The sequence below is a fragment of the Labeo rohita genome, chromosome 23, assembly GCF_022985175.1.
Source record: "Labeo rohita strain BAU-BD-2019 chromosome 23, IGBB_LRoh.1.0, whole genome shotgun sequence".
NCBI classification, from domain to species: Eukaryota; Metazoa; Chordata; class Actinopteri; order Cypriniformes; family Cyprinidae; genus Labeo; species Labeo rohita.
Genome location: NC_066891.1, coordinates 3,741,789 through 3,764,275, shown reverse-complemented (window position 1 = coordinate 3,764,275; position 22,487 = coordinate 3,741,789). Strand labels below are relative to the sequence as shown.

General features: G+C 35.8%; 1 protein-coding gene across 2 annotated transcripts in view; it reads left to right on the top strand.

Moving 5' to 3' along the window:
* Window positions 1–22,487, top strand: part of scube3 (signal peptide, CUB domain, EGF-like 3) — a 151,692-nt gene that overhangs the window by 96,970 nt on the left and 32,235 nt on the right. Inside the window, exons 7-10 of one of the 2 annotated variants that reach the window (XM_051096811.1) lie at window positions 217–333; window positions 7,395–7,445; window positions 13,704–13,820; window positions 20,483–20,605. In XM_051096811.1, the coding sequence (XP_050952768.1) occupies window positions 217–333; window positions 7,395–7,445; window positions 13,704–13,820; window positions 20,483–20,605 (408 nt within the window). The remainder of the gene's footprint in view (window positions 1–216; window positions 334–7,394; window positions 7,446–13,703; window positions 13,821–20,482; window positions 20,606–22,487) is intronic. The other variant, XM_051096812.1, reaches the window with a different exon arrangement.

Sequence of the window (22,487 nt, the reverse complement as noted above, 5' to 3'; positions counted from 1 at the left end):
ATGGATGAATGGATGATGGAATAATGGGTGGATGGATGGATGATTGGAAGGACAGAATAATTAATGGATAGATGGACAGATGGATGGATAGACTGATGGATGGATGCACAAAATAATGGGATGGATAGATACATGAATGTATGGATGGACAGAAAGATGGGTGGATGATGGAAGGAAATGGTTAGTGATCTCTAATCCCTTGTTGTTCTGGTTTAGTGACCTGTAACTATGGTAACGGTGGATGTCAGCACATCTGTGAGGAAATGGACCACGGGCCCAGGTGTTCATGTCACATGAAGTTTGCGCTTCACTCTGATGGAAAGACCTGTGTAGGTGAGTTACACCCTCTACACCACCACAGCACTCCACCTGGCCAGCTGCTGCAACCACAATCAAGACTTCTGACAGTCTTCACCAGTTTTATCCAAAGAACATTGATTAGACTAGAAATTATAGGTGTGATTGGTAACGTCAGCCAAAAGGAAAATAGTTGTAGAGATTATGAAGACCACAGTAGGGTTGATTTTGATTTCACATTGACTTCCTAGTGAACTCCAGACTTTGTTAAAGCAAAACCACCGGCTTTAAGAGACTTCTGATGGAAACTCTGAACTTAATGTTCTGTGAAGTCCAGCGTTTGGCTTGATTTTATGTGGTGGAACCGAATCTCGGAGTTTCACTCTTTGTTCAGAACATACAGTGAGAAATGACTGTTCTGTGCATCTCGAGTGTTTTACAGTGAGCACATTGTCCTTTAGTTACGCGTCATTTACATACATATGTTTGCATTTCCATTAGTCTAGTCACGGATGAGGATTTACAGGCGCCGTGGGAGCTCTAAACTGAAAGTTGAGCGCAAAAAGACACTTACACATGAGATATAAACTTGATGTATTTGACCATATATCACACGTAGGAAATCAAGATCATTGAATGTGAAGAGTTATGTGTTTTCCTGCTCTAGTCGTCTTTTTTTCTGCTTAACCTTGCTTGCTTGATTCACTGAACACATTTCACTTCAACTTTTCACGTTATTAAAAAGCACTGTTTAATGCTGTTTAAAGCTGCAGTGTGTAATTTATGAGCCGTTAGCATTACTAAATGAATTTGCAAAAGTAAAGATTGTTTCTTTATAGTTGTCTCTGCATTTTAAGCATCGTTTTAGTGTTTTAACATCCAAAAAATGACACACAGCAGCTTTATGAACTGAATAATAAGTGTGTGTATGTGTGAGCCAATTTCAGCTGTTCTGTGCACCTCTTTAGCCAATCACAGCTTTGCTTTGCATCACTACAACCAATCACAGACCTTTGTATTGCTGAGCCATTATTTGCGAATAACTGAATTACATATATGGAGATAGACAGATAGATATGAAGATATATATGTAGGTATATGGTATAGGTAGGTATAATTTTTTCATAGATATAATCTGAGGTAAAGTATGTTGCACTATAACATTTCTTGATAGACTGATGCCAAAATATAAATATAAAATATATAATAACAAAATATAATAATAATAATAACAAAATATAATAATAATAATAACAAAATATAACAAAATATATAATAACAACATATAATAATAATAATAATAAACAGTAATAATAATATATATTATTATTATTGTTGTTGTTTTGAGCATAATATAATGCTTTATATATTATAATATTTTAGTTAAATTGTATATTTGCATAATAGTGTATTATTATTAAGAAATTAAGAGAAGCAATTATCATTTTGAATTTAATATAATTATTAAATTAATAATAATTATTATAACTATTTGAATTTAATTATAATTATATACTTTATATTTTATAATTTTATAATGTCAAATTTGCGTAATGTATTATTATTATTAAGAAATTAAGAGAAGCAATTGTCAAACATAACTGATTATTATGATTATTATTATTGTTGTTGTTTATATATATATTTGTTCTTGATCTTTTATCCTTTGCTTAATTTTTTTATAACAATAATAATAATAATAATAATAATAATAATAATTGTAGTAAATAATAATGGTAATTTACTATTATTATAATAATAATAATAATAATAATAATGTGTTACTTTATATAATATAATACAATGAATATAACTTTTTGATAATATAATTAGCATAGTAATGTATTACTATTATTACTATTGTTATCAAGAAATTAAGAAAGGCAATTATCAAATATCGTAACTGATTATTATGATTATTATTATTGTTTATGTAATATAATACTATGAATATAATATTTTTATGAAATATTGTATACAATTAGCATAGTAATGTGTTATTTTTATTATCATTGAGAAATTAAGAGAAGCAATTATCAAAAATAGTAAGTAACTGATTATTATGATTATTATCGTTGTTGTTGTTTTTGGATTTGTTTGACCATTTATCCTTAATTTCCTAACAACAACAACAACAATACTAAAAGCAGTAAATAATAGCTGTAATTTACTATTTAAATTATTATTATTAATATAATATGATACTTTATATAATATAATACTATGAATATAATATTTTTGATAATATATAATTAGCATAGTAATGTATTATTATTATTATTATTATTATTATTAAGAAATTAAGAGAAGCAATGATAAAAAAAATAACTGATTATGATGATTATTATTTTCATTGTTGTTATTAAGTTTGTTTTTGATAAGTTCTCCTTAGCTTACTTTCTTATTTTAATATAATTTATTAAACATTTTTATATCATTTAAATAATAATAATAATTAAATGATTATTTAATAATAAATTCTTAATATATTATATTATTCTGTATAATATATTTAATTTATTTATTTATTTTTTTTAATCTATTATATTTTTTAGGAGGGTTGTAATATGATCTGGACGTTTGTTGTGAGATTCACTCATAAATAGGTTTTAGTTCATTAGTAGTTAGTTAGTTAATTAGTTTTTAGCTGTTTTGGTTTTTTTTTTTTTTGCCAAAAAATTGAATATTTAATACACTGTTGTTTATTCACATTGAACTCGAATGATGTGAAGCCAGTATTACCATCAGTGAGCAACAGAAACTGATGCTTATAAGAAAAAGACACTTTTTATCTGTTTGTGTAAGCTCAAGCTGAAAACGGCTCTTGGGAGCGTCGCCCGTTATAGCTGGAAAAGTCATAAAACAAGCTGCCCCGCAGACTTCAGGATGGCATTATGAATCCTTAAGTTAGCAACCGGCTTCACATGCAGCCACATCCAAACAGAAACAAACATACACATGCTTTCGAAGACAGAGCTTCAGAATCCAGCCATAATATCAGAGACCATGTTTCCGGGCGGTTAGTTTGGCTTCTGATCGGTTTTCTGCACGCCTCTTTCGCTCTGGATCCAGCTCTTATGTCAAGGTCTCACTCAGACGCCCTATTATTACCCCTCTGTTCCCCCGAAACCTGCCAGCAGCGCCGCAAATGAGACGTCTGGCTTGTCTGACAGCCCCCGAAGACAAAATCGAGCGCACTGCTGAGTAAAGCGCAGGCCGCAGAGGCCAGAGGGCTGCGGTGAATCTGTCAGGGTCGCACATTTCCCCCCACAGGAATCCAGATCGAGCCGTTTGCCCAAGGCTGGGCTGCGGTCGCCGGGTCGCTCTCTCACGAGCTCTAATAGGCCAGAAAGCCACAATAAAACAAGCTGAACTTATTAATGAGCCCCTGTTGAGCGATGGGCTGGAGTCACCGAGCAATTGATGTGGCCTACCCACAATCCCCTGAGGAGATGGAAAGCGTTCGCATGATAAGACAAGGTGTGGAGAGAGCCTGGATGGATGTTTCGTCAACGACAGCCACTTTTATGTCCTGGAGGTCGACTTACGAAAGTCACATTTAAGCTTTCTTGGAAACTTTTTACTACATACCTTTATTATTTATTGCCATCATTTGGTACTTTTTAAAAATGCAGTACTAAAATATATGGTGTTTAAAAAAGAGAACAGCTTATGTCTATATGTTTTTGAGACTTTTATGCAAACCAAGGCTGCATTTATTTGATTAAAAATACAGTAAAAATGGCAAAATTGTGAAATATTATTAAAGTTTAAAATAACTATTTACTATTGTAATATATTGTAAAATATAATTTATTTCTGTGATGCAAAGCTACATTTTCAGCAGCCATTACTCCAGTCTTTAGTGTAATAATAAAAGAACTCCTTTGTAAAATCAAAAATGTCTTTACTATCATTTTAGATTTAATGTTGGGGAAAATCATTCATTTATTAAAGAAATTGTATATAATAATAATAGGAATTATTATTATTATTATGATTTGATATTATTAATGAGAAATTAACAAAAAGCAAACAAGATATTGAAAATATTGTGTATTTATAGTTGCATAAATCACTGGCTATAAAATTATAGCAATAAAATGGATTGGATTTGAAAAAGGATTTTGAAATTTAAAAAATTTAAAAGGATTTTTTTATTTTAAAAAAATGAGAGGAATGACATTGTGATGGGAATTAAATTTGTTGGTTTAGAATAAAAATGAGAACAATTATTTTTATTGTTATTTTTCTTCTTCTTCCTCCTCCTCCTCTTCTTGTTATATTTTATATAAAATAAGTTTTTTGTTTTTCGATGTTATTTTTTTTTTTCTTAATAGCTTAATTTCTTATTAATAACAATTACTATTATTTTTAAGTTATATTATTATTATTAATAATTATATTAAATTCATTAAATATTATTGTATTATATATGTTAATATTAATATATATAAATATATATATATTGTAATAATTTATATAGTAATAATAATATATACACACAGACAAATAAAGAAATAAACATACAAACATACATTGTTATGAATAAATAAATACTGTAATTATAAGTTTTTGTCATTTCTAAGATAATATATAAACATACATTGTTATGAATAAATAAATACTGTAATTATAAGTTTTTGTCATTTCTAAGCCCCCCAAAAATATATGTATATATTCTCCTTAGCTTAATTTCTTAATAATCATAATAACTTTTATTAGAATATATAATTACATTTATTATATAATTAATATATAATTAATTGTTATATAATAACAATTATAACTTATGAATATTATTATTGTTGTTGTTTTTAATGTATGTTTTAAATGTATTTTTCAATCTATTTCTGTTTTTGTTTAAACATTATAGCAATAAAAGAAGCAAGATTTAGATGAAAATAAGAAATCTTTCTAGTTGTTAAAAAAGTACTTTAAATTCAACTAGTCAGAATGTAATTTAGAGAGTTTATTTTCTAATCGTCTGTGCGGCCAAAACTGTCCAAGTTGAAGAAACATTCAGCACAAGCTTTCATTTTTAACTCTTTTTAAGTCTTGCCATCTCACTGTGTGTTTTCCCCCTCGCTTTGTTTACAGCATATTAAGAATAAAATGGTTCCGAGGACCAGACGCAGCATGTGTTAAAGACATTTTCAGATGCCATTGCAGTGATTTGGTCAATGACTGGAGTCTGACCAACACTTCAACATCTCTGGCTGGATTCAGCCCGACGGCAGAAATATAACTCAGCGTTTGCATCGATGAATCAGATCTCTTGCATTTTTGTTAGTCAGACCTTATTAATACAACAATATCCTTATGAACAATTTAACTCGGAATAACTTCTAAGTGATCTCTGCTCATTTTTTAACCGAACGTCCTTTGATTCGTGGCTCTGCGGAAAAGCTCTCAGACTTTAATCTTGAAATGGCACATTGGTAGAGTAAAATCAATCACTCTGATCTCACTGGGTGGCTTTTGTGCTTCTTGAGCTACTTCATCTATTCTCTTTCGCTCTCTCTTCAACCTCATTGACTGCTTTTCTTTAGTAGTGATGGATTTTGGTCGCTCTGATTACTTTTGCACTTTATACGGCTTCCATCCTTCACAATCTGTCACTGACGGTTCGCTTTGCCAAACGGGTTTGGTTTGAAGCAACACATTGAGCGGAAGGGATGGCAATAAAGCAAACACTTTCACACTTCCACAAGTATTGACAAATAACACCTGAAGAGAGCAATGCGTTAGCATTCCCATTCATCTCGGTGACAGTATCAGTCGTACACGCTCCCATTAGCGACTATGCTAAGTGGTGACGAAATTAGGTGTTTTTTATATGTTATTTGCACACTATTCAATCAGAAAACATAACTGCTTTTTAATTGGATGATGATTTATGTGTTAGAAAATACAGTAAAAGCAGTAATATTGTGAAAAGTTATTGCAATTTCAAAAAAGTCTTTAATATTTGAATATATTTTAAAATGCAATTTATTCCTGAGATGCAAAGCTGAATTTCCAGCATCATTACTCTAGTCCTAAGTGTCACATGATTTCTCAGAAATCATTCTAATATGCTGGTTTGCTCCTCAAGAAACATTTCAGATTATTATCAATGTTAAACACATTCCTATAAGAAGTCGTATGTTTTTACAAGTAATACAAGGTTACACCTCTTTGTATCAACTAGTAAGTGATGTTCACTTTCCAGTGGAATTCTCTCTTAATACATCTCTCAGAATGTGAAAACGCCAACAGCTAACACCTAACCACTAAGTGTTTTTCCACACGGGTCCAGGCATCTTCATGCGATCCTACAATCAAACGACATAACCAGGCCCTCCACATAAGCCGGCGGATTTGCACGAACATTTCCGTAGAAGTAAGACACTTAGCAAACAAAAGCGTTGTGGAGATTCTTAGCCTGAGAGAGATGCTAATCTGAAACAGATGCTCACATCTGGCTGGTACACTCAGTCCCCAGGCATCATATTGTAAAAAATGTTTGTTTCATGAGTTCAGTGTTGCGCCTTTCGGGCAGACAGGATTTGTTACTTGGTAGTTTTGGTTAAACTGTCACAGCGCAGGTAAGTGATTGAATGTCTTAGATGAACTGCAGTGGGAATCATTGCCACAGTTTATCTCTGCATGACACCAATTCACACCTTCCTGCTCATTTCCAGTGTTTACCCTGAAGGTTGTAGTCAAACTCACTTACACTAACCGGTCTGCATCTGTTTGCACTGCGTTGAGAGTGTTGTCTTGTCGATGCATGAGAAGACTAACACTCTGCCTTGTTGCTCTCTGTACGAAAGTGTAAGAAACTGATTTAACACCATATTAGTTTGACGGTTTAAGGGGCTCTAAACCAGCTTAAACCAACTACAATCAGTACACAACCTTGGGGTTGGTTTAAGCTGGCCTTTTGACAGGGAGTTTATAAAGTAGATTGCTCATAAAAGGGTCAGTTTGAGTACTAGGGCAACTAAAAACACGAGTTTGACTGGCCAGGGTGTTTTATACAGTTTATAAAGTCAATCTTGGAAGACTAAGCAGTGTTTTTGTAATGTGTGTGTGTGTGTATGTGTATGCAGAGGAAAGAAGTACCCCACATCAGCCACTGCAGCCAGAGCTGTTACCCAATGGTAAATATGACCATTTCTCTAGCTTGATTCCTATTGGCTACTTCTTGGTGGGCGTGGTTATGCTGGAACTCCTACTAACCTTTATCGCACCAATTGCACTGATTTTTTGGCTAATTTTTTCATTCTGACAAGCTGGGAGATCACCACAATGCAGTTTACCTCCATTAAAATGGTTTACCCAATGGTAGATATGTCAGTTTCTCTAGCTTGATTTCTGTTGGCTGATTTCTTCAATAGTGGGCGTGGTTATGCTAGAATGCTTACTAACCTTTATTGCAGCAGTTTTAACATTTGCACCAAATCTTGGCTAATTTCTCCATTCTGACAAGCCAGGAGATCCTTTAATGCAATTTACCCCTATCAAAAAGATTTACCCGTCGGTAAATATGAGCATTTCTCTAGGTTGTTTCCTATTGGCTGCTTCTTTTTGTAGTTATGCTGTAACCCTTACTAACTTTTATTGCACCGATTCTTGGCCAGTTGCTCCATTCTGGCAAGTCTGGAGATCATCACAACGCAATTTACCCCAGTTTAAATGGTTTAGCTATTGATAAAGAAGTCAATGTCTCTAGCTTGCTTAATATTGGCTACTTCTTTCAGTAGTGGGCGTGGTTATACCAGAACTCTTACTAACCTCTATCACAGCGATTTTAAGATGTGCATCAAATCTTGGCTAATTTCTCCATTCTGACAATCCAGGAGATCATTCAATGGAAATGACCTCCATTAAAATGGTTTACCCAGTGGTAAATACGTCAGTTTCTCTAGCTTGATTCTTGTTGGCTACTTTCTTCAGTAGTCAGTGAGGTTATGCTAGAATGCTTACTAACCTTTATTGCAGCAGTTTCAGCATTTGCACCAATTCTTGGCCAATTTCTCCATTCCTGCAAGTCAGGAGATCACCACAATGCAATTTATCCCATTACAATAGATTACCTAATGGTAAATAAGTAAATCTTTTTTTTTTTAACTTGCTTCCTGTTGGCTAGATCTTTAAATAGCGGACTGGGTTATGCTGGAACTCTTACTAAACTTTATCAGACCAATTTTAACTTTTGCACCAACTCTTGGCCAATTTCTCCATTCTGGGCATTCTGGGTAATGCAATTTATCCCCATTAAAAAGGTTTACCTGACAGTAAATATAAACATTTTTCTAGTGTGATTCCTATTAGCTACTACTTTTTGTAGTGGAACCTTTATTGCACCAATTCTTTATCAGTTTCTCCATTCTGGCACATCAGGAGATCACTACAATGCAATTTACACCAATTAAAATGGTTTAGTTAGCACGTCAATGTCTCTAGCTTGCTTCCTATTGGCTACTTCTTTAAATAGTAATAACTCTTACTAACCTTTGTCACACAAATTTTAACATTTAGCTTGATTCCTGTTGACTACTTCCTTCAGTAGTGGGCATGGTTATGCTTAACTGCTTACTAACTTTTATTGCAGCAGTTTCAACATTTGCACCAATTTTTGGCCAATTTATCCATTCTGGTATGTCAGGAGATAATCACAATGCAATATACCCCTATTAAAATGGTTTACCCAGTGGTAAATAAGTCAATTTTTCTAGCTTGCTTCCTATTGGCTACTTCTTTAAATATTAGGCATGGTTATGTTGGAACTCTTACTAACCTTTATTGCAGCAATTTCAACATTTGCACCATTTTTTGGAATTTTTACATTTGCACTAATTTTGGCCAGTTTCTCCATTCTGGCGAGTCAGGAGATCACCACAATGCAATTCACCCTCATTAAAATAGTTTACCTGATGGTAAATATGAACATTTCTCTAGGTTCATTCCTAATGGCTGCTACTTTTCATAGTGGCAAATTGCTTAATTCTGGCAAGTCAGGAGATCACTACAATGCAATTTACCACCATTAAAATGGTTTAGTTATTGGTAAAGTCAGTTTCTCTAGCTTGCTTCAGATTGTTTATTTCTTTTAGTAGTGGGCTTCATTTTGCTGGAAATGTTTCTAAATTTTATTCCACCAATTTTACCAATTGCTCCAATTCTTGGCCAATTTCTCCATTCTGACAAGTCAAGAGATCACCACAATGCAGTTTACCTCTATTAAAATGGTTTACCCAATGGTAAAAATGTTGGTTTCTCTAGCTTGATTCCTGTTGACTATTTCCTTCAATAGTGGACGTGGTTATGCTTGAATGCTTACTAACCTTTATTGCAGCAGTTTCAACATTTGCACCAATTTTTGGCCCATTTCTCCATTTTGGCAAGTCAGGAGATCATCACAATGCAATTTACTCCTATTAAAATGGTTTATCCAGCACTAAATAAGTCAATTTCTCTAGCTTGCTTCCTATTAGCTACTTCTTTAAATAGTGGGTGTGGTTATGCTGAAACTTTTACTAACCTTTATTCATTTCACTAATTGCTCCAATTCTTGGCCAATTTATCCATTCTGGCAAGTCAGGAGACCACCACAAGATAGTTACCCCCACTAAAATTCTTCACCCAATGGTAAATAAATCAATTTCTCTAGCTTGCTTCGTACTGGCTACTTCTTTAAATAGTGGGCGTAGTTATGCTTGAAGTCTTACTAACCTTTATTGCACCATTTTCAACATTTGCACCAATTTTTGGCTACTTTCTGGCAAGTCAGATCACTACATTGCAATTTACCCCATTAAAATGGTTTACCCAATGGCAAATATGTTAGTTTCTCTAGCTTGTTTCCTGTTGGCTACTTCCTTCAATAATAGATGTGATTATGCTAAAACTCTTACTAACATTTATTGCACCAATTTGAACATTTGCAGCAATTCAGGGCAAATTTCTTCATTCTGGCAAGTCAGGAAATTGCCACAATGCAATTTACCAGCATTAAAATTGTATTCCTTTCAAACTGTCTGAATGAAACCTTGCTTGCAGCATACTCATTGGAAACCGCCTGGGTCTCTAAGAAGGCATGTTTAATGAGGTTTTAACAATGATGTCGCTGCAGTCTCCTATGAGTCTTTTTTATATGAAAAATGGATCAGAAAACTGTGACCTGGGATAAGTTCTTCTAATGGAATTCAATTGGACTTGCTATAACACGTCACCGCACTTCATTTTTCAAAGTGCCTCACACATGACTTCAAATTGTGAAAGAGTTTTGTTTTGGGTGCACACTTTTGATTGCACAGGGCTCTGAGATTATAAATGAGACTTTTCAGCTCTGGCACTATATCTGTATGCTGGCTATCGGTGAAACGTACTTGTCTTGGCATTTTGTTTATTCGGCCTGAAATAAGTGCACGGCAAATACTCCAAAGCCCAAGGACAACCTTTGTCCCAAAACCAAAAAACGCGTCTCACTTTGTTTCTCTTTCTGTCAGCTCGTGCTATTTTCTCACCTTGGAAAGCATTGGCGTTTTTGAAAAACGAGCTTGTTTGCACGTCAACCTTTTAACATCGGAGTGGATTTAATGGGGACCGATGTGTTTGGTTGAGGTTGAGAGAGACCCGTGCCAACAGCTGTCATATTTACCAAATAACTCTACCTCTGGCGGCATGTTCCCGACTTGTTCCAACCCTTTCACAAATGAATTGTGCCAACATTTGCAATTGTGAGCGGATTCCTGAGTGTTAGCTAGATGGTTTTGCTTAAGTAAGGTGAAACGTCCAATTACAGTGATGACGGTGCAAACATGCCAACAGCGTCTGGGGTTTACATGCATTATTGCACAAAATACACAAATCAGGAGACTCTCTTTTTTTTTTTTTTTAACAGCTGTCTTTTTCGGTTAAAGTTTCAGCTAGAATGGCAAGAACAAGGGCAGGTGAGATAATCTGATCTCTTGGGAAGCCATTAGATGACCTAATTGCAGTTAATTGAGCGCAGTCTAGAATTTTGCCTCGGTAGAAACTCCTTCTCCCTGAATTTTCCTTGGAGGTGGTTTTACATTAGCAACCGGCCTGCTGGGTACTACTTAATGAGTGTGCTTTCCCTCTCTTAACATTTAACTCCTCTCAAAGAGTGCCGTATAGAGAGAGTTTATGGAGATAATGGTCGCGTTAAGTGTTGGGAAGCGACCAAAGCCGAGTCGTTCATTCTGGTGTTTCTGACACAAGCGAAAAGGGGTTTGAACAGGTCTTGGCACGCACAGGTGCCTCAAAACCAGCCGCTGTTTTGTCTATGTTGCCTGAGGGATGGTGTTAGATGCTTGATGTTTGAAGTGTATGTTTGAAGTCAGCAGAGAAGGTCTTAGTGTAGTTTATTTGTAGCCCTCTCTGACGAGAGGAGCTTGATATCTTTGGCAGCAGACATCAATCTGAAGCTACTGTATAGCAGGAATGATAATTATATCTCGATTAGGTCAATTTGGGTGCTAAAGCTGTAGCTTTATGTTTTGTTAAGAGCGTTTAAATGATGCTTGCCTATGAAAAATATGCCAGTATGATGGAGTATTTGCTAATCCACTTTTGTGTGATTGCTAGGTGGTTAAATGTAAAAACAGTTATTCTGCAAAGCTTTGTTAATATTACGAGAATTTTATATTTTTTTTGTTTTATTTAAATGTTTAGTTTTTGGTTAAATTATATTGTTTTTATTTTTGAAAATGTTTGTAATATTTTATTGTTAGGAGTATTAAAATGTAAGATCATGAAGTGTGTGTAATTATGATATGTTTTGATGTTAATTAATAATTTTATGGTAAAACTGATTAGAGCGATTTGAAATATTCTGCAGAGATTTGTCCAGTAAATATTTATGTATGTGTATATGTATGTTTTTTTTTTGTTTTTTAAATTGTGCATATATTTTAAGAGCATTGAAATGTAATTAAGAGCTGTTTTAATGTTAATGAATCATTTAATGATAAAACTGTGATTTACAACAAGATATTCTGCAGAACTTTTCCAGTAAATATTTCTATTATATTTTTTATTAAATTAATTTCTATTATATTTATATTTATAAAAATAAAATGATCATTTTTATATTTCATGTTATTTTATTTTTAGAGTATTAAAATATAAGGACATACTGTGGATGTAATTATAAGCTGTTTTGATTTACTGTTTAATCTGCAGAGAGAATTTAATTTAGCAGTTTATTATTATTATTTTTTTTTTTTTTTTTTTTTACATTTTTACATGTTTATCCATTTTTTTTAGAATTAAATTAGAATGATAAATAATTTAAATATATTTTGGAAAAATGTTTGGGAACATTAAAGAGAAAGGTTATAAAGTGCATGTAAGTTATGAGCTGTTCCAGTATGAATGAATCATGTCATAGTTAAACTGATTAGGTTGATTTACTACATGAGAGGATCAGTTGAATGTTGAACCGATGCCATTCAGGTTATCGTTGACCCGTGAAAGAGGACTCCTTCAGACAGTCGGGCCGAATAACACGAGAGTTTTGGTTTGATGGTTAACTCTGCTCACTGCACGGATCATTAGTGTTTAGTGGAAAGCGCGCTTCAGTAAGCTCACAGGTGTCTCGCAGTGAATCAAACACCGCTTATCATCCCCTCTATCAAAAGATTATATTTATATCCACTCGCACAGCTGTATCAAATCTTTTCAGATGACAGAATTTACCCACACAAAGGCGAATGCTTTGTGTGCGAGCGTGTTCCAGCTCTCAAAGCCGTAGATGTCAAGCATTATAATCAGAGATTGATGCAGTTTGTGAATCTCTAAGCGTTTCAGAGGCGTGTTGTGACACAGACCTGCACCCTGGCACACACCGCCGACATCTCTCGGTCTCTTTTATAAAGTTGTGCTTCTGAATGCAAGCAGAGCTGTGTGGTAAACCCTTATTCATGACAGTTATTGTGCTTAGATTATTAAGCGAGCCGTATAAGAAAAGAAAACAGTTTTATTTATTATTATAATTATTTTAACCATGTTAAGAGCTGGTTTATTTGTACAAAGTGACTGAAAGACATTTTATTTTTAATGAGAACTGGCGATTTGAGACTTACCGATGCAACAAAGTTCAAGTTTATGCAGATTTGTAATGCTTAAAGTGTCATTATCATTATGAATGATTAATATGCTGATAAACAGGTGCTTTAGCTGAACGCTGAACTCTAACATTCCCGTTAGACAGCGCTCCTACACTCAGTAACAAGGTGTTCGACAGACGTTTGCTGCTCGCTTGCATGCGCTGCGTTCATGACTAAACTAATCAAAGCTGTCCAGAGTGGTTTGATATCCATGTATATTTCAAGCTGTTTCTGTCCTGACTGCTGCTCTGTATGTGTGTGTGTGTGCGCGTGTGTTTTCAGAGACGTGTGCTGTTAATAACGGAGGCTGTGACAGCACATGTCATGACGCCGTGACTGGAGTTCGCTGCAGCTGCCCGGTGGGATTCACCTTACAGCCGGACCGCAAGACCTGCAAAGGTACATCACACTGAGATCATCCTCTGATCTCACAGACACAGACAAACCGAATTGAACAGTCCTAATTGGGAGCACCATGCATTGTTCTGTTCTAGTTAAAAGAGAAAATGATGCATGAGGTGGTAAAATCCCAGCTGATTAAAAACAGATTTTGAGGGGTCAGTGAGAGCAAACATTTCTTTGCAAAAATGTAGTTTGAAATGAAAAAAACTTTTAATGGCTAGATGAATGGATCGCTAGGCAGATTGATGGATGAACAGATGGACTGATGGGCAGATGGACGGATAGATAAATGGAAGGGCGGACAGATGGATTGATGGACGAAGTGAAAGATGAATGCATAGATGGATTAACAGATGGATGGATAGTCCGATAGATAGAAGGATAGAGGGATGGATACATAGATGGATGGGTGGATAATCAGATGGATGGAAGGATGGACTGATGGTTGGATGGATAATGGAATGGATGGACAGATGGATTGATGGATGGATGGAAGGATGGATGGATGGACTGATGAAAGATGGATGGATGCATAGATGGATGGATAGACACATTAATGGATGGATGGATGATTGGAAGGATGAACAGATGGTTGGATGGATAATGGAATGGATGGACAGATGGATTGATGGATAATTGTATTGATGGGCGAAAGGATGGATGGATGGATGGATGGATGGATGGATGGATGGATGGATGGATGGATGGATGGCTGCACAGATGGATGAATAGATGAATGGATGGACTGTGAAAGATGGATAGATGCATAGATGGATGGATGATTGAAACGATGAACAGATGGTTGGATGGATAATGGAATGGATGGACAGATGGATTGATGGATGGATGGATAATTGTATTGATGGGCGAAAGGATGGATGGATGGATGGATGGATGGATGCACAGATGGATGAATAGATGAATGGATGGACTGATGAAAGATGGATAGATGCATAGATGGATGGATAGACATTAATGGATGGATGGATGATTGAAATGATGAACAGATGGTTGGATGGATAATCGAATGGATGGACAGATGGATTGATGCAAATAAGAATGGGCGGATAGATAAATGGAAGGGCAGATGGATGATGGATGGATAGACAGATGGATGGAAGGATAAATGGGACAGATTGATGGATGAATAATTGTATTGATGGGTGAAAGGATGGATGAATAGACGGATGGATTGATGAAAGATGGATGGACGCATAGATGGATGGATAGACACATGGATAGATAGAAGGATGAACAGATGGTTGGATAGATAATCGAATGGATGGACAGATGTATTGATGGATGTAAGGATGGATGGATAGACAGATGGACGAATAGATAAATGGAAGGGCAGACGGATGATAGATGGATGGATAGATGGATGGAAGGATAATCGGAGGGATGGATAATTGTATTGACAGACGAAAGGATGCATGGATGCAAAGATGGACGAATAGACGGGTGGATGGATAATTAGATAAACTGATGGATGGATGGATGGATGGATGGATGGATGGTTGAATAGACGGATGGATGGATGGATGAAAGGATAATCGGATGGATGTAAGGATGGACAGATGGTTGGACGGATAATTGAATGGATGGACAGATGGATGGATAGACGGATAGATAAATGGAAGGGCAGATGGATGATGGATGAATGGATTGGATAGACGGATGGAAGGATAATCAGATAAATGGATGGATGAATTGATGGGCGAAAAGATAGATGGACGGATGGTTGAATGGATAATCGGATAAATGGACAGATGGATGGATAAACAGATAAATGGAAGGGCAGACGGATGGATGAATAATCAGATAGATGGATGGATGGATGGACAGAGAAAATTAAAGGGCAGATGGATGATGGATGGATAGATGGATGGAAGGATGGATGGATGGATAGATAAATGGAAGGGCAGACAGATAGATCGACAGATGGATAGATGGATAATCAGATGGATGATCGATAGATAGATAGATAGATAGATAGATAGATAGATAGATGGATAGATAGATGTAGGAGCAGTGAGGTACAAATTTCGAATCATATTTCTTTACATAAATGTCGTTTTACATGGACAGGTTTTACACTGTCATCAATACTGGAGCGTTCAGCAGATTTTGAATTCAGAGATGAGAAATCAAAAAAACTCCCACTCAGACTCATTATTGCATGCCGTCATTTCTGAATTACCGTAATTATGAGTTCTCATCTTGTAAACAGCATTCACATCTTTGAAGATCTTGTAATTACATGTTGGGAATGTTTCATGAAAGCTCAGAGTTCTCCTACGTTACCGTTTTGACGTCACATTAAAAACCACTAAAATGGTGGTGCTCCGGGGGGTAAAGGTGTAGTTAGCAACCTCTACATCTAATTCGGTTTGGTATTTCTTATAGTACAGAATTATATATCATTCTTACTGTTAATTTTTGTTCTTAAATTGAAAGAGTTTTAAATAATTAATTTTAAATTTTTAATTAAAAAGTTAAGAATTCTTTGCTGATACAAGGTTTGTAAATATAAAGTGGGATTTTTTTCTTTTTCTTTTCAGTTTATTTTCTTACAGTGTAAATTGAAAGAAAATTTATTTTACAAGAAAATAAATTCATTTTCTTCTTTTTATTATTTAATTTTATAAGGTTCCTAAAATATTAAATTCTATAAAATTTCAACAAAATTCTTTTCTTTTCTTTTCTTTTCTTTTTCTTTTCTGTATGTGGTTCTCCAACATTTTCAGCTGCTAAAATGAAATTTCCTTAAACGTAGCTCTCGCTCTTGATCTCGCAGCCAGAAAAATGTCAGAAAAAGTTTATATAAATCAACGACTTCTTTTAAAAAAAAATAAAGAAGCACGAAAAATAGATGAGGCAGCACAAAAGGGTTTAACGAAGAATAAAAGAGTTTCCGAAAAAGGTGAAGAGCAACTGGAAGTGCAGACTTGCGGGTTCGTGTGGCCAAGACTGGGAGCCTGCGTCGCCTCTAGCGCTCATAACGTTACGCTAACAAGACCGATAAAAGAACATTGAGTTTTATTAGTTCTGCTGTAGAAGAAACAAAGAAAAACATCCCCAGACAGCACTGGCACGAGAAGACACGGAGCCTCCTTCAGGCCCAGAGCGAGAGTTTCTTCTGCTCCTAATGCCGTTATTTTCTCCAGATGACGCAGTCTCTTTCTGAGATGAACGCCTCATTTACTCAGATGATTCAGCCGTAATCAGAAACATCCAGAGCAGCTCAATCAAAGCCTGTGGAAAGCAGGACAAGCTGATGATATATTGATCCCCGATTCCGAGAGAACAGGCCAGGGGAGACGTGATCCTGAAAGACTCCCTCCTGTCGCAGTCCCACAGCGGCCGCACAAACGCTCTTAAGTTGCACATTCTCTCCATGTGTGTCCGTCACAATCGTCCTCTCATATTCCATCCTTTCTCTTATTCTTGTATGATGGGCTCATTTTCTCACTTCTTTTCTTTGGAGTGCAAAAACTGATGTAAACCGTATGTAATGGAAGTCGCATCGGATAAAAGCCTCTGCAAAATACGTAAATGTAAATGAAATATCACTGTTTAATATCACAAACTTCTCTAGTAAAGTAATAGATTTAAAACACATTTATTTAATACTAAGTGTAGTTCAGGTCTGTTAACATATTTACTGGCATATTGCTTGAGACTGATAAAAATTGTAATTAAACTTTCTTTGGAATACTATCATGCACAATGCATATTTGTTAATATTAAGCCTAAAATATGTTTTAATGTGACTATTGATGAGGATTGTATTATCTTTAAATAATATTGGTCTAAAATTGGTGTAAATAAAGTATACTTGCAATAGTTCCACATTAGCACAATCAAATATACTTAAGTCTATCTTTAGTTGGACTTCAGCACTACTTCCACACAATTAAAGTGCATTAAGTACAAAATGAGTTGTTCCAATTGATCATTTAAATATAGCAGTTTATTATACTAAAAGTACAATTGCAGGGTATTTTCATTAAGTACATAATATGTAAATGTATTTGTGGTATACTTAGCATGAAATAAATGTATTTTAAATACATTTTAGTATATTTATTGGTATATTGGACTCAAATATTTTGCTTAAGAAAATCAAGTGAATTTCTCGGGCAAACTTTATGGCAAAATTAGCAATATTTAAGACACTTAAAGCTCCTGGGATTCTGCAGAGTCTGACTTTTACAAAATGACAAACAGTCTGATTATGTTTAATTAAGTCTGCGGTGGAGGTGAGCTCTTAGGTGAAATTAATTAGGAGTAAAATGTGTTTTAATTTCCTATGAAATGACATGGAATTACTTTTAATAGTTTTTTAATGGAAAGCTAAATTATGTGGTTATTTTTGTCTTTTTCTGTTACGTGCTGTTCTTTTAATTGAAAGGGTTTTTTAGGACTTGAGCACTGATGGTGTGGGGACCCTGTTGGAATTGCTCAGATTTTTCTCCTTCTTCTCTGAAATGAATTGTATTTTTGAGGGCTTAAACATGCTCGAAAACTCATGAAACTTTGCACACACGTCAAAAGAGGTGAAAATTTACATCAGATATGGGCGTGGCAAAATGGCTTGATAGCGCTACTTATAAAATTTCAGCAAAGTGCCCCTCGAACTGTGTTTAACATACTTGTACGAAATTTGGTAGACACATGTAACACACCAATACATAGTTCCTCGGTACAAAGTCCAAAACCCAACAGGAAGTCTGTTATTTTGTCCTCAACCTATCCTAGGTGTATATGACTTTCTTCTTTCAGACGAATGCAATTGGAGTTATGTTAAAAAATGTCCTGGCTCTTCCAAGCTTTATAATGGCAGTGAATAGGTGAGATTTTGAAGTTCAAGAAAGTGCATGCACCCATTGTAAAAAAAATTATCCATGAGTCTCCAGGAGGTTAATAAAGACCTTTTGATGTGAATCGATTCATTTTTTTAAAGAAAAATATTCATATTTAAAACTTTATAAACCGTAATCTCTAGCTTCCGCTAACTGTTGTACGTGCATTCGTGAGACAGTGGCGTTACAGGGGGATGATGGATGTAGCTCCGCTGAGAATATTCTAGTCTCTTGAGATACAACATTTTATTCTTTACAAATCCTCTTTTTTTTTTAGATTTTTATTTTTGGCATTTTCACATTTATTTTGACAGAACATATAGCAGTGACAGGAAACGAGAGATAGTGGGGTGGGATCGGAAAAGCTCCACAAGCCGGGATTCGAACGCCTGGAGCACAATGCTGCTATGTGTAGGCACTGCCCACAAGGCTATCGGCACCAACAAATCCTCATTTTGTACTTCTAATTCATTACCGGTGTTTTGTTTTGGTCTCTCCTCTGTGCTTCTGTGTTTGCTTATGTCCTACATCACATGCTGGAACGCCACTCTCTTGTGAATGCACATACGACAGTTAGCGGTTTATGAAGTTTTAAAAATGTATATTTTTCTTACACAAATGCATCGATTCACTTCAGAAGGCCTTTATTTATCCCCTGGAGCCATGTCGAGTACTTTTTATGATGGATGGATGCACTTTTTTGGGCTTCAAAATCTCAACAGCCATTCACTGCCATTATAAAGCTTGGAAGAGCCAGAACATTTTGTAATGTAACTACAATTGTATTCATCTGAAAGAAGAAAGTCATATACACCTATGATGGCTTGAGAGTGAGTTTTATTTTTGGGTGAATTATCCCTTTTATTCTTTTGTATTTATTAATTATTCTTAAAAATGTGAAATGTTTGTAATTAGGGCCCGAGCACTGATGGTGCAAGGACGCTATTGGAATTGCTCAGTTTCTTCTTCTCCAAAATGAATCACATTTTTGAGGGCCTAATCATGTTCAAAAACTCACAAAACTTTGCACACGCACCAGTAGTGGTGAAAATTTACATATGATATTGGTTTCAGAAGTGGGTGTGGCAAATGGCTCAGTAGCACCAACTATAAAATTTCACGAGCTATGTTTCACATACAGTACATCAGTAGGCACATGTAACACACCAATATCTACAAAAAAGTCCCCCGGTACGAAGTCCGAAACCCAACAGGAAGTCTATTCTGAATTTTCTCTGCAAGTTTTGTGCCAGTTTTGCCATTTTCAGGCGTTGTATTTAAAGAAACTCATCCTAGAGATTTAAACAGATAGCGCTACTTATAAAATTACTCATAAAATTTTGCCACCCGCTGGCAACAGGATATGTCATGTTTTACACTAACTCAAACATACCATGTTCAATCTGCACCAGATTACATGTTTGATCAAAGTCCTTGCTTGAGGACATGCATATGCAAAAACTGAGTTACAGTCATAGCGCCACCAGCTGGCAGCAGGCAGTTTGGCACATATAAATAACTTTGACACATTCCTCCTATGTTTACCACTTTAAATGTATATTGAATGAGTCTTTTCTTTTGTTTCTTTTCTGTCCTCTTCACTTCTTCTGATTCAAACGGTAAGCTGATAGTTTAAGCCCAGACAAATCTGTCATATTTACGGTCAGTCACCCCTTTACCTTTTGATTATTTCATGTATCCTCCACTGCTGGTTTGAATCACGGTGAACTGAAGGGAACAGCACTAATCCAGTGCATGTGTATCTGCTCAGACTCTCTCTCTTTCTCGTTACAGACATTGACGAATGCCGCATGAACAACGGCGGGTGTGACCATGTGTGCAGAAATACGGTCGGCAGCTTTGAATGCAGCTGCAAGAAAGGATACAAACTTCTGACCAATGAGAGGACGTGCCAAGGTAGAACGACCAATGAAAATGTCATATCTTTATGTACAGAGCATTGACCAATTAGGGGTTTAGATGTTTTTGCCTGAAAACAAAACAAAATTGCAAAGAGATTCTGGTTTGCTGGATTGTTTCTCTGCTGCTGGAGACTGTGGGCAGATTGTTTGTGATCCAGCCGGGTTTATTAGGTTAGTTTGGTCAGGAGAGGTTGGTGTTAATACAGGAGGAATCCCACAGAGATCATTTAAGGTAACGGCAGTCTTCATAAACGTACACCTCTAGTCCCTCGCTGGTGTTTGAAACGCTCTCATCGATTGACACTGTTAGACACCAGGCCTGGGAATATTTTTGGAAACGATGGTTTGATGTCAGTCTATTCGGTTTCTCGCTATAGCCTCCTGTTGATCTCACTACAGCGTCAGTTCAACCATATCGGAACCAAACACGCGTGTTTAGCTTCCGTAATATGGTGTATTTTAGTTATATATTTATATATAATTGATTAGGCGTTCAAACGTGTAGTGCTGAAACCCTATTGTAATTGTTAGAATGGTCGGGGATCAGTGATCTCCACGTAAAACTGACCGGGCAGAGCAAAGACTTGAAACTTGAAGGGATAGTAGTACCCACACCGCCTACAGTGTGACCAAGGCTCGCCCCAATCGGCCTGACGGGGGCGCTACAGTGATCAAAAGTTTGAAATCGCTTGTAACTCCTAAACCGTCAGTCGCAGGCGCAAGTGTCTTATGTCATTGGAATCCTTGTCTCACGCCACTTCGGGTAGTTTGGATTTTTTGCAAAACCTACTTTTGTGAACTAGTCCTAGGTTTCTCGCCCAATCAGAACCAAACCAGTTCAAAAAGATTCTCTGGAGAGCGAATATCAATAATTATCAAAATAAAGTCTAACTTTTGACTCGCTGTCACAAAGGGACACCAAAACATTTGAAAGGGGCAGGGCCACTTTTAGTAAAATGCCTGTAACTCCTGAACGGAAAGAGATATCTTTGCCAAACTCCGAACACTGTAATGTAATGTAAAAGAGCTCAATCTGAGGTCGCAGGACCAAAATCACGGTGCTTGGTCACTTGGTGGTGCTATAAGAGGGAAAAAACATAAAAATGGTTATACCTACACAACCATCTGTCCTATTAACATAAGAATTGTTGTGCACGGACTTGGTCCAAAGTGCCACAAGTGTCTATAAGGACATTTGCGTATCTCAAAAAACCATGGCCGCCATTGGCTGATGAATTTTGAGCACCTAATAGACTGATCGGAATGAAACTCGGTGGGCCTGTTTGACTCACAGCCCTAAAAGACTGTGAGAAATTCAAAAGAAATCGGCCACTGGGGAGCGATATTGCATTTTTCAAGGATGTAAACAGTCGTGCATTGTGCTTTTTTTTTTCGCAATACATGCAGTATTCCTATCATATGACAGAACTCCTCATTCCGGACAACTTTGCCTCTAGAACCACTGCTGTCAATCAAATCATTTGTTAAATGATTGTGAAGATGTAAAAAACCTACTTTTGTGAACAAGTCCTAGGTTTTTTGCACGATCAGAACCAAACCAGTTCAGAAAGATTCTCTAGAGAGCGAATATCAATCATTATGAAAATAAAGTCTAACTTTTGACCCACTGTCAATTGGTGGTGGTACAGGAGGGAAAAAAACATAAAAATGGCTATACCTATGCAACCATCTGTCTTATTAACATAAAAATCGCTGTGCACAGTCTTGGTCCAAAGTGCCACAAGGGTCTATAAGGACATTTGCATATCTCAAAAAAACATGGCCATAGACATGGTTAACGTAGGCTGATCGGAATACACATATATGCAATATTCGTATCATACGATAGAACTCCTCATTCCAGACAACTTTGCCTC